Below are 13,871 nucleotides of genomic sequence, written 5' to 3'. Positions count from 1 at the left end.
TTAAATAAAGTTAAATTAGAATTCAGAGATTGTTGTATACTGTCAGGCAAGTGTTATATAACTACTGGTCCCTTTTGTGGGGACCTTTAGTGGAGACATTAGAAACTGCCCATATGTTTATAACTCTAAAGCCGGTGATTTATTTTTGGTAATTAAAAAGTTTTCTTCTAATATTTTGTTGCCAGATAACAAACTTTTCCTGTTTGTAACTTACAGCTCACCAGCCCTACAACAGAATGGAGCCCCGGTCACCTGGGAGAGGATGCAGTAGTATCTTTTGCTGATGTTGGATGGGTAGCCACAGAAGAAGGAGAGCGCTCAACAAGACAAAGGTTAGTCTGTAAGCCTGTGAGAGCTGACATGTGTTTATTATTTTAAAGGATGGTACCTTTGCGGTATTTTCTTTTAATTGCTGAATTTGATCTCTGATAACTAACCCGGTTATTTATTTATTTTTTTTGAGCAGTCTTTTCTGGTCATTTTAAAGGCTCAGCTAGTATTTATAAAGTTTTATAAAGGACATGTTACCGTGTCCTAAGTCTTTATGAATTATAGAATTCTCTGCCTTTTATAAGTTTACATTCTAATATGAGAGACCAGGAAGAACTCACAAATATGTTTAGATAAGCACAGTAATTATAATAGTCTTATCGGGGCAGAGGAATCAGTGTGGATCATATTAGGGAATTTGTGTAAATATTGGACAGTATTTCCTAAAAATCCTGTGTTTAGATGAGTTGTGATTCAGAGGAAACCATATGTCAGAGTTAGAAATAAATGGACTTGCATTTACTTGAAAGAGGCTTCAATAAATTATTACTGTGCCTCAATCTAATAAACAGTTATTTAACATATTCAACTCTTCATTCTTTTTAGGCATCAAGGATACAGAGATAAAGTAAGATATAGTTCCAGCTTTCCAGGAATACTTGGTGTGTTAGAGGAGAATAAAGAGGAAATCAACAATATTGATACTATAAGTCTACTAAGTAAATATCGAAGGCCAGTGTAGGATGAGAGAGCTTTGGCAAGGCTTCTCAGAGGCGGGGATGCTAGAGCTGAGTAATGAGGGTCAGTAGGAGCCCATCAAATAGGAAGGCTGTTTCAGGAAAAGTGAACAATGTGTTCAAAGGTACTAATTTGGAGGCCACATGGCACCATCAAGGAACTCCAAATGGCTCAGTGAGGCTAAGGAATAGCAGAGAGGGTAAGCTATAGGAGATAAATATAGAAAGTAGGTAGAAGTTTGAAAGTTATACATGTTAGGCTAAAAACTTTGTAGACTTTTTCCTGAAAGCATTGTGGAGCCATGGAAGAATTTTAAGCACGTCAGTATTGTCAAATTTGCATTTTAGTAAGAGTTCCTTGTGAACAACATGAAGAATAGAAGGGAGTCAGGCCTGGAAGTAGGCCAAATAGAAGATGATCAGAGTTTGACTAAAGAAACTGACAGAAGACCTGAAGAAGAGGCCAGAGTAAAGAGATAGAAGAACTGAAAAGACTTAAACCTTTTCAATACTGAGGTTAAGAAAGGAAGAGTCTAGGATAACTCCTGAGTTTCTGGGTGGGGTAATTACGAGAATGATGCAACAATTAATAGGAATGTAAGGAAATAGATTTTTATTTTTTTGGTGGGCAACAGTAGGAGGAGGTAGTCCAGTCTAGAATATGTTGGTTTCCTGTGGCACATTCACATTGCTCTAAAAGCATTTTGTGTGGCTAGATATTGATAAATGTAGATAGCGATGGCTGATAATCATTGTGTTCATGTAGCATATGTAAGACAGGAAGAACATTTGTATTCCAGATAAAGCCTGCATTCGAGAGCTTAATCAGGAAAAAGGAGGAAAAAAAAGAACCACCCCTCCCCAAGCCCACTCCCTCGCCCCAGGAGGCGGGGGAACTGGCAGAGAGTGTTGTCCTGGAGGCACACAGGACAGTTTCATGGAAGGGGAGTAAACTAGTAGTCACTGGTGTCAAAAACTTAGAGGCTAGGTAAATCAAAAAACTGCGTTTCAATTTTGTTTTGCAGTTTGAAGATTATCATGGGTTTTAGCAAGAGTAATTTCACTTTAGTATTAGTGGGATAAAATAAGCATCGTGTAACCCAAGAGCCTAGAAAGAATTTGATTTGAATGACGAGTAAAAGTCATAGCAATAGATGAACATAGACCAAGATTAGCAGGTAAAGAGCCTTTCTTTTTTTAAGATATTTATTTTGTAAATTAAACTTTTTATTTTGAGATAATCGTAGATTCTTCACACGCAGTTGTAAGAAATAATACAGAAACATTCCCTGTACCCTTTACCCAGTTTTCTCCATTGGTAATATCCTGCAAAACTGTGGCACCATATCACACACAATCAGTGTGTACCCTATGGTACAGTACATTTCCATACTTAAGGAGCTTCCCTCACATTGCCTTATTAGGGTCACACCCGCTTTCCTTCCCTCTCCAGCCCCTCCTTAATCACTGACAAGTATCTGTTTTTCTTTTTTCTATTTTTACAATTCTGTCATTTCAGGAATGTTAAATAAATTGGATCATACAATATGCAACCTTTTAGGACTTTTTTCACTAAGCACAATTCTCTAGTGTTGTATATATTAATAGTTCATTCCTTTTTATTATTGAGCAGTGTTCCTTGGTATGACAATGAGGAAAGGGTGCTTAAGCTTCTCTGATTGAATCCATAACTAAGAAAGAGTAGTGATCCTCCTTAAAATTCTTCATTAAGGTAAACCATGGATGCTAATCACATATACCTTCTACCAGGTTTCAACACTAAAGGTCAATCATTATAGAAAAATGGCCTGTTCTTTCTATATCCTGATAAAAATTGCCTTAAAGAGCTTCAAGGCAATTAGATTGTTTTCAGACTTCCTGATGCCAGGGGGCACAGCAGCTCAACCTTATCTTTATATTTCTTCAAAACTATGTACCCTAATTCAAATTTCTGACTTAACAGATGTATATTTGCTTGTATTTCTGTCCGTATAAGTGCCACTCACTTCTTCAAAGTTAGCACCATTTCAGGGCTTCTTAAAGCCCTGCTCTCAGGCTGTCATCCCCAGTAAGGTCCAAATAATGCTTTCTTAGTTAAATATATAGAGATTACATTTTCTTTTCATTAACAACATTTTAATTACAGTATGTCTTGGTGTGAGTCTCTTTGGGTTTATCTTATTTGGAACCGTCTGGGATTTCTGAATCTGAATGTCTGTTTCCTTACCCAAGTTAGGGAAGTTTTAGTCATTATTTGCTTAAAATGTTTTCTCTTTTTGTTACTCTAATTGGGTGAGTTCCACTGCCCTGTCTTTGAGTTTACTTTTACTCTATTCTGCTTCATCTAGTCTGTTGTTGAATTCCTCTAATGTATTTTTTAAACTGTTATTCTTCAGCTCTGTGACAAAGAGAAATGTGGGCCATTTTTATATTTTCTCTTTGTTGAAGTTCTCACTGTATTGATTTATTGTTCTCCCAAGTTCAGCAATCATCTTTATGACCATTACTTTGAACTTCGTATCAGCTAAGTTATTTCCTTTTCATTAAAAGTTTCTCCCCCTAAGGTTTTCACTTGTTCTTTTTTTGGCGGGGGGGGGGGGCATATTCCTTTGTTTCTTAATTTTCCTTGACTCTTCTGTATTGGTTTCTCTGTATTAGATCAAACACCTACCTCTCCCAGTCTTGAAGAAGTGGCGTTGTGTAGGAGATGAGCCTTCTTGTTCAACCCTGGCCTAGCTCTTGGCTGTCCCTCAAACCTCTGTGATTCTCTTAGCAGCTTGTTTTTTCTTATTTTAAGCAACCTATTTTTAATAGTTCCAAGTCATTCAGAGTGTGCCAAGACCTTGCCATATTTTAAAAGGGAGGATCTCAGTCAGTACCTAGATTTAGGCAGATTAGAAGCCAGACCCTCAGGCAGCGCTATGAAAATACACAAAGAAATACAGTTCTGAGGGACCTAAGTGTAAGCCCCACTGGCCACCAGAGCCAGGTGATCTGGAAGAATCTCCTGGGCAGCAGTCACAAAAATGGGGGCTACAGATGAGTGTGTGAGCTTTCTGCAGGACACCAGTGAGCTGTGGTGAGGCAGTGAGAGAGCGCGAGGCTGCTGTCAACCAGCCTACACTCCCTGAGAGCACTTCTCTAGGCCTCTAGGTGTGTGCCAGACCTGAAGTCTGCCCCTCAGGCCAAAGCTGGCCAAACAAGTAGATCTTCTCAGAAAGACTGGAGATGTGTTTCAGTCTGCTGTCTGTGCAGTGGGGACTGTAGTCCGCCATGAACTGTCTCTTTGATTGTTATAGTCACATGAGATCCAGGAATGCAAGAGCTCCTTGCCTTCAGAGCCAGATAATCAAGGGTGGTTTTTTGGGTGGTAGCCACAAAATTGGCACACCAGACATATAAACAGGCACAGACATGTATAAAAGGTCCCCTCTGGAAGATAATGGTGCTCTGGAGCAAGGCAGAAGGGGAAGGTTAAGGTGGTGCTTGTGGAGAATGGGAGAAAGCCTAGGGTTCTGGGGAGAAAAAAATATGGTACTTAAAGTTGGTGCCTGGCAGCCTCCATCCTCAGAATATACCCCGGCAGACCTCTTGACATACGTTAAATTAGATGAGTGCCCCTCAGGCCGATGTTTTAAGATTAGCAAATGAGACTCTTATGTAAAGTCTGGATAAGATCATGGATCACTTAGAGAACCCTTTTCTCAGATCACTATAGCCTTGTGGATCTTGTGGATACAAGCCTTATTGGTTTTCACAGCTGGATGGTATGGATGCTCTTCTATCTGGTGCAGGTCTTAAGTTGGGATGCCTCATGTGGTGTTCAAATTCTTCACTCCACAGGAAGAAGCTCTGGGTTTTGAGTACCCTCTTGAGTATAAGTCACTGTGGCTGGGGTGGGGTTGATGGCAAGATTGTGTCTCATCCTCTTCTACCATCTTCAGTGTGTTTTTTTCCATCATTTAATGTGTAATAGTCGTTGGTCAGCCAGTTTCTACTTTATTTTCCCAGAGGAAATTGTTCCTTATGTAGCTGTAGATTCAGTGTGTCCACTGGAGGAGGTGAGTTCAGGATCTTCCTATTTTTACTGTGTGGCCATCTTGAACTGGAACTCAGTATTCCTTGGTATGGAAGGATCAGTTTGTGTAACAGTATACCAGTGGCTTGATTCCAGTTTTTGGAATAAAGTTCCTAGAAATGTTGGTGTACAGTTTTTCTGAGTGAACATAAGTTTTCATTTCTCTGGGCTAAATGTCCACGAGTGCAATCTCTGGGTTATAGGAGTTATAAGGTCGTTTATGTTTAGATTTTTTAAGAAATTGACAAAACTATTTTCTAGAATGGCTGTGCCATTTTACATTCCCAGCAACACTATATGGCTGATCCAATTTCTCTGCATCCTCATTATTTGGTCTTATCACTATACACACACACACACACACACACACACGTATATGTATGTATGTGTGTGTGTGTGTGTGTGTGTGTTCTAACAGGTGTGTAGTGATATCTCACTGTGGTTTTGAGTTTCCTAATGGATAATAATATTGAACAGCTTTTCACATGCTTATTTGCCATCTTTATATCCTTTTGGGTAAAATATCTCTTCATGTCTCAATCTATTTTCTAATTGGATTCTTTTTGTTCTAGATGTGAGTCCTTGTCAGATATGTGATTTAGAAACATTTCCTCCCACTTCATAGCTTGTCTTTTCATCGATTTAACAGGGTCATTTCACAGAGCTTTAAAAGTTTTTGATTTCGATAAAGTACAATTTATCAATTTTTATTTTCATGGATAATGCTTTTGGTGTCAATGTAAGAACCTGTGCCCAGCCTTAGATCCTGAGGATTTTCTCCTTTTTTTTTTTTTTTTAATTATATGATCCTTTCTCTGTTTTTGGTGTATTAGCTTCGTAAAATGAATTGGAAGGTGTCCCTCTCGTCTTTTCTGAACAGATCGTGTAGAACTGGTATGAATTCTTTAAACATTTGGTAGAATTCTCCAGTGAAACCATCTGGACCTGGAGATTTCTTTTGAGGAGTTTTAAAATTATGAGTTCAATTTTCTTAATAAAGTTACTGGACTGTTTTATATTGGATGAGATATAGTTTTTGCTTTTTAAAGAATTGGTCTATTTCATCTATGTCGTGAGTTTTATGTGTGTATTAATGTTCTTGGTACTGCAGGCCCTCGAATAATATCATTTTATTATAACAATAAAAAAAAAATCAGTTACTGGCTAGGGCCATTGTCTGTGTGAAGTATGCACATCCTCCCCATGTCTGTTTGGGTTTTCGATGGATACACTGGTTTCCTTCCACATCCTAAAGATGTGCACATGAGGTTAGGTGTGTCTAAATTGGAATTTCACTTTGATTTATATATGTTTAGGTATCTTTCTTTGTATAGCTCTTCTGGTGGGTTTATCTATCAACAGCAAGTCCTCAAATAATGTCTTTTGCTTCAACATTGTTTCATTATAATGTTGAAATGTTGTAGGAACTTAGCCTGTGGTCAGATTGGTTTAATTATATGTCATTTTGCATAAAATTGCAGAACCCATCAAAGACTTACTGTACTAGATTGTATATTCATAACATCAGTCTACTGGTGGTCTTATTTTACCTGTACAAGGTTTTCCTCTATGTTCCTGTACCCTTCTCTGTTAATAATTTCTTTAATAGTTTTCTATATAGACATTTAGAATCACATCAGACAGTATTTGCTTCAACCATCATACAACACAGAAAGCTTGAGAAAATAAGTCTATTTACACATATTTTTTGCTCGCTGTATTTTTTTGTTCTTATTGATGTAAAGTTCCTCCTTTTTTTGCTGTTTAGAGAATTTCGTTTAGCCATTCTATTAGGGTAGGTCTGCTCACAATGAATTATTTTAGTTTTCCTTTATTTGAGAATTCCTGATTCCCCAATCTGAAAGGGTATTTTGCTGGATATCAATAGTCTATCAATAGACACTCAGGTTGCTTTTATATGTTGGCTATTGTAAATAATGCTACAACGAATATCGGGGTGCACACATCTTTTCTAATTAATATTTTGGTTTTCCTTGGATAAATAACCAGAAGTGGAATCCTGGGTCATATGGTAGTTCTCTTTTTAATTTTTTGAGGAACCTCCATACTGTTTTCCATAATGGTTGTGCCAATTTACAATCCCACCAATAGTGCACAAGGGTTCCCTTTTTTCCACATCCTTGCCAACACTTGTTTTGGATGATAGCTATTCTGACAAGTTCGAGACGTTATCTCATCACCTCATATGATATGTAGTTTTTTGATTTGTGTTTCCCCAATGATTAGTGATGTTGAGCATCTTCTCATTTGTCTGTCGTATATCTCTTTCCTTTTTGGAGAAATATCTATTCAGGTCCTTTGCCCATTTTTTAATTAGATTGTTTTTTGATGTTGAGCTATATGAGTTCTTTATATATTTTGGACATCAGATTAACATCATTTGCAGATATTTTCTCGGTTAACTTTTCGTTTTGTTGATAGTTTCCTTTATGATGCAAAGGCTTTTTAGTTTAATATAGTTGTGTTTATTTTCACTTTTGTTGTCTTTGCCCTAGAAGACATATCCAAAAAAATATTGCTAACACCAGTGTCAAAGAATTTATTGCCTATGTTTTCTTCTAGGTATTCTCTGGTTTCAGGTCTCACATTTAAGTCTAATTCATTTCGAGTTTAGCTTTTTATATGGTGTAACAAATTGGTCTAATATCATTTTTAATACGTGTCCAGTTTTTCCAACACCGTTTATTGAAGAGACCGTCTTTACCCCATGTGTATTCTTGCCTCGTGTGTCACAGATCAATTGACTACGTAGGCATGGGTTCATTTCCAGGCTCTCTTCTGTTCCGTTGATCTACGTGTCTGTTTCTATGCCAGTACCATGTTGTTTTGATTACTGTAGCCTTGTAGCATAGTTTGGTATTAAGTAGTGCAATACCTCCAACTTTGTTCTTCTTTCTCAAGATTGCCTTGGCTATTTGGGGTCTTTTGGGGTTACTTAAAATTTTTAGGAATATTTTTTCTAGTTCTGTAAAAAATATCATTGGTATTTTGATAGGGATTACACTGAATCTGTAGATTGCTTTGGGTAGTATGGACATTTTAACGATTTTAACTCTTCCTTTTCGTGAGCATGGTAAATACATTTATTTGTGTCTTTAAGTTTCTTCAGTGTCTTACAGTTTTCCATGTACAAACGTTTTTACCTCCTTGGATAGATTTATTTCTAGATGTTTTTTTCTTTTTGATGCAGTCATAAATGGGATTGTTTTCTTAATTTCTCCTCCTGATAGTTTGTTATTGGTGTATAAAAATGCAACTGATTTCCGAATGTTAATTTTGTATCCTGTGACCTTAGTGAATCCATTTATTCTAACAGTTTTTTGGTGGAATCTTCAAGATTCTCATGTCATCTGCAAATGACAAAGTTTACTTCCTTTTTAAATAGGATGCCTTTTATTTCTTGTCTACTGTGGCTAACTTCCAATACTATGTTGAATAAAAGTGGTGAAAGTGAACATCGTGTCTTGTTCCTGGTCTTAAAAAAAACTTTCAGCTTTTCATCATTGAATACAATCTTGTGGGTTTGTCATATATGGCCTTTATTATGTTGAGGTATGCTCCCTCTGTCCCTACTTTGCTGATAGTTATTATAAATGGATGTTAGATTTTTCTCAAGTGCTTTTTCTACATGTATTGATGTGATCATGTGATTTTTATACTTCATTTTGTTGATTTGGTATATCACATTAACTGATTTGTAGATACTGAATCAACCTTGTATCCCAGGAATAAAGCCCACTTGATCATGGTGTATGATTTTTTTAATGTATTGCTGAATTTGGTTTGCTAGTGTTTTTTTGAAGATTTTGCATTCATGTATATTAGGTATATTGGTCTATAATTTTTTTTTTTTTTTGTAGTTGTGTGGTTTTGGGTATAGGGTAATGCTGACCTAGTAAAATGAGTTTGGGAGACTTGCCTTCTCTTCGGTTTTTTTAGAATAGATTGAGAAGAATGGGTATTAATTCCTCTCTGAATGTTTGGCAGAATTCACCTTTGAAGCTATCTGCTCCAAGACTCATGTTTGTTGGGAGTTTTTTGATTACTGATTTGAATTCATTTGTACTTATCAGTCTGTTCAGATTTTGTTTCTTCCTGATTCGGTCTGGGAAGATTGTATGTTTCTAGAAATTAAACCATTTCTTCCATGTTGTCCAAATTGGCATATAATTGTTCATAGTATTTTCTTAAAATGCTTTGTATTTCTGTGATGTCTGTTGTCACTTTTCTTTCATTTCTGATTTTTTTGGAGGCCTTTTTTTTTCTGATGAGTCTGGCTGTAAGTTTTTTGTTTATCTTTTCAAAGACCCAGGTGTTGGTTTCATTGTTCTTTAATATTGCTTTTAAAAAATCTTTTATTTCCACTATATTATTTCCTTCCTTCTACTCACTTTGGGCTTTGTTTTTTCCCTAGTTTCTTTAGGTGCAAGGTTATTTGACTATTTATGTGAGATGTTTCGTATTTCTTGTGGTAGCACTGTATTGTTATGAATTTCCCTTGTATAACTCTTTGGCTGTGTCCCACAGATTTGGGATCATTGTATTTTCATTATCATTTGTCTCAAAGTATCTTTTTCTTCCTTATTCTCATTGTTAACCCATTTATTGTCTAGTAACAGTATTTAGCTTCTACATGTTTTGTGTGTTTTTCAGTTTTCTTCTCGTAATAGTTTCTTGTAATCAGAGAAGACACTCGATATGATTTCAGTTTTCTTAAATTTATTGAGACTTGTTTGGTGTCCTATCCTGGAAAATATTCCATGTGCATTCTAAAAGAATGTACATTCTGCTGCATTAGGTGAAATATTTTTAAAATTTCTATTAGTCCATTTGGTCTAATGTGTCAAAAGTTGTAAAGCCCATTGTTTCCTTGCTGATTTTCTGTCTGGAGGATCTATCCATTAATGTCAGTGGGGTGTTAAAGTCCTCTACTGTTGTATTACTGTCAATCTATTTATGTGTGTCAATATTTACTTTATATATTTAGATGCTCCTATGTGGGGGGTGTAAATGTTTACAACCGTTATATTCTCTTTGTGGACCGATCCCTTTATCATTATGACATGCCTTCTTTGCCTTTGTTAGTTTTTGTTTTAAAGTTCATTTTGTCTAGGTATTGCTACCCCAGGTTTTTTTTTCATTTCCATTTGCATGGAATATCTTTCTCTATCCCTTTACTTTTAGTCTTTGTATGTCTTTTGTCTGAAGTGGATCTCTTATAGGTATCATATGTATGGGTAGTTTTTAATTTGTTTTTGCTTTGTGGTTACCATGACCTTCATATATCCCAAACTATGTTTATAGCAGTCAATTTTAACTTGATGGTCACTTAAGTTCCAACACATTCTAAAATCAGTTTTACTCATGCCTCTACATTTGTTTTTTGTCCTCATTTTTAACTTCTTTTGTGTGTGTGTATATCCCTTTATTTTAATTACACATTAACTTTCCACTTTTGCAATCTTTATACTAGCTTTATAATTGGTTGATCCACTGCTTTTACTAAGTGTTCACCTTTGCCAGTGAGTTTTTTTCTTTCCTATATTTTCTTATTCATAATCTTTTCTCAAAGAATTCCCTTTAACATTTCTTGTAATACTGGTTTAGTGATGAACTCTTTAGCTTTTTCTTGTCTTGGAAAATATCTCCCAATTCTAAATGACAGCCTTGATGGGTAGAGGAATCTTAGTTGTAGATTTTTTTTATCACTGAATATTCTGTGCCATTCTCTTCTGGCCTGCAATGTTTCTGTCGAAAAATCAGCATATAGGCTTATGAGAGCTCCCTTGTACGTGTCTGCTTTTCTGTTGCTACTTTTAAGATTCTTTATTTGTGTTTAACGGGGTATTTTAATTATAATGTGTTCTTGGCATGGGCGTCTTTTGATTCATCTTGTTTGGGACTCTACACTTCTGGACTTGTATGTCCATTTCCTTTGCCAAGTTAGGGAAGTTTCAGTCATTATTTCTCAAATAGGTTTTCAGTCCTTTTCTCTCCTTTAGGGACCTCTAAAATGTGAATGTTAGTAACACTTGTTGTTGTCCCAGAGGTCCCTTAAACTACTCATTCTTTTCCTTTTTCCTGTTCCAATTGTGTTTTCTGCTACTTTGTCTCTCAGATCACTGATTCGATCCTCTGCTTCTTCTAATCTGCTGTTGATTGCCTCTAGTGTATTTTTCTGGTGTGGGGTTTGTGGTCCTTTGAGGAAATGTGTGCAACATGAGTTCAGCCAGGCCACTTCTGTGGAGGAGTGGCCGGAAGAAGCAATATAGCAATTTGAGTGGGGTGGGGTCCTTGGGAATCACCAGGGCTGGATGACTGATGTTATCCGTGTTACTGGAGATTTGGCACCCTTTTTCACCAGACTGACTGGTGCCTGCCAGCACTTCAGTCCTGGAGAGAATTGCCCCAGCCCTTCAAGAGCATTGTGTCTTGATCTCCCATAGACATTTCTCTCTCAGTGATGCAGCCCTGCTGGTTTCATAGCCAGGTGTTATGGAGACTCGTCTTCCTGGCCCTAGCATCGGAGGTTGGGACCACTCACTCCTCACAAGGGACGTCTGCTACCAAGATATTCCTCCCACCACGAGTATGGGCCCTAACCTGTCTGCATCTCCTCCCCTACTTGTCTTGACATGGCTTTTTCTTTATAGCCTTAAGGGAATTATGTTCAGCTAGTCTTCAGGTGGTTCTCAATTGTGGGTGTGTTGTAATTTTGATGTGATTGTGGGAGGAGGCTATCTCAGAGTTGACTCATTCTGCCATCTTGACCAGAGGTCCTAGTTTGTGTTCTTTCTGATTCTTGGTAGGAGTGACTTTTGGTTGAAACCTAGATCTTATTTAACCCTTTTCTGTTGGCTGGCTTTCTCTGGTAGCACTCTGGCAGGGGAAGAGGGAGTGCCACCTTGCTACTGCCTGGTGGAAGCAGGAGTCCGGGTTTCTCACGGGGCCTGTTCGCGGCCGAGGGGGAGTGCTCCTTATGACCGACCTGGCTCCCCTCACGCCTCCTGCGACAGTGTCCCAGCGAGCAGGGAAGGTGCCTCGTTACTCCTCGAACTGGAATCCCAGGCTCCCCACATTGTATCCACTGATGGCACAGGGAGGTGAGGTGCCTTGTTAAGTCCTTGCTCCCCGCCTTCTCTGACATCATCTTGCAGAGTTTGTGGCACCTCATTACAGCCTGGCAGGAGTGAGCGTTCGCCTTTGCTGCATGGTGGACATGGGGCCACAGTGTTTTCTGTGTTGTTTGCTGAAGTAGAGCACTAACTTTTTTATGCTGTCTGTCTCGGGAGGCTGCCCTTTCTTGGTCCTTTAGCTGAGAGAGTAGACTTGTTAGGGCTTTTTCCTTCTGCACACACTGGTATTTTTGGCTTACCAGTGACTCCTGCACCCAGTTTGGGATATATGAGACCAAAGGAAAACTCGGGGAGCAAAGTCCCGGCCAGTCTGTCTGCTCTCCACCTTTCAGTCTTCTTACATTTGTTTGTTTTATATGTAACATCCAGTGTTTTTAGTTAGCAGGAAGAGTAGGGAAGACTGCATCTGCTCTATCTCCCTGGAAAAAGAAGTCTCTAAAGGTTTTGTTTTTTTGTTTGTTTTAACACAAATGTCATGTTTGCACCGGATGTGACATACTGGAGTATTCATTGTGGGGACTGTGATTATAGAATAATTGAGTTGGCATCATGGCTCTCAATTGTATCTGTGATGTTGAAAATAATTGGCTAAAGGGTCTTTGGAAAGGTGCCTGGAAGTACACTAGGTAAAGACAGAAGAGACCCATTTGGAAATGAGTGGTGCTCTAGAGGAGGGTGTTGACAGGTAGTAGTGAAGTGCCCCTGGAGTTCCAAAGTTAGGGACATTGGTGATCCCGATGACTAGAAAAATTGGGCAGACTTTTACAGGTGTACTGTCATATCACTTTCACATTGATTGTGACAAAATGTAAGTGTACATAAACCTAGTTGTCTGGGAAGGGTATTCTCCATGTTGATTTTTCCTGGTTGATATCCAGTAAACAGGATGATGTATGTCTCACCGTATTTCATGGGAGGGAGCTTTGAGGAAGCTCTACTTTATCAGTTTCACATACCAGAAAAACAGTACATTGTACAGTTTGAAGAGGTAGTAAGTTTGCCATAATATTTTAAACAGTGGGACAAAGTGGAAGCAAGAATGAGTTGATGGAATTTTACTTTGACAGTTATAGAATACTAGTACTCTTACCAGGCAGTTTGAGTCTTTTTCTGTCACTTCAATATTAATGTCACAGTATTGTGTTTCTGGAAATATAGCATACATGAGTCCCTCATAATTGGTTAATTGTTCAAATGATTTTCTCAGATGCCCTGAACTTTTTTCATCTTTAAGGTAGAGGTAGTAATACCTACCTTGAATGGATAATTTTTAAAGATAACATGAAAAACTGTTAGCAAAATTGCATGCACAGTAAGACCTCATTTCTTTTCTGTACACATTTGCATTTCCCACTGAATTAACAGAATGGGTTCAGAATTGGGAAGAAATCTCATTCTTATAAGAAATATTGAGATTCTTTGAAATAATCAGTATAACTGATAATCTTGAAGATTCTCTTTCATAAAAGAAGCCTAAGGTGAATGTAGACTTTGGATACAGACACAGCATGATACTTGCATGAAGGAAATATGATGAAATTAAAGACTGTAATCTCTGGCTTCCAGTAGACAACACAGACATTGTCATCATGTATCTGAGTAACTTAGATTAGAAGCACATTACTTAAG

General features: G+C 37.7%; 1 protein-coding gene across 3 annotated transcripts in view; it reads left to right on the top strand.

Moving 5' to 3' along the window:
• Positions 1–13,871, top strand: part of MTFR1 (mitochondrial fission regulator 1) — a 48,372-nt gene that overhangs the window by 25,144 nt on the left and 9,357 nt on the right. For all 3 annotated transcript variants that reach the window (XM_036232821.1, XM_036232820.1, XM_036232819.1), the window contains one exon: positions 217–332. In XM_036232821.1, coding sequence (XP_036088714.1) covers positions 217–332 — 116 coding nt within the window. The remainder of the gene's footprint in view (positions 1–216; positions 333–13,871) is intronic.

This window comes from Rousettus aegyptiacus, unplaced genomic scaffold (assembly GCF_014176215.1).
Source record: "Rousettus aegyptiacus isolate mRouAeg1 unplaced genomic scaffold, mRouAeg1.p scaffold_m13_p_15, whole genome shotgun sequence".
Classification (NCBI taxonomy): domain Eukaryota; kingdom Metazoa; phylum Chordata; class Mammalia; order Chiroptera; family Pteropodidae; genus Rousettus; species Rousettus aegyptiacus.
Note: the sequence above shows the minus strand (reverse complement) of the source record. Positions and strands in the feature narration are given on the sequence as shown.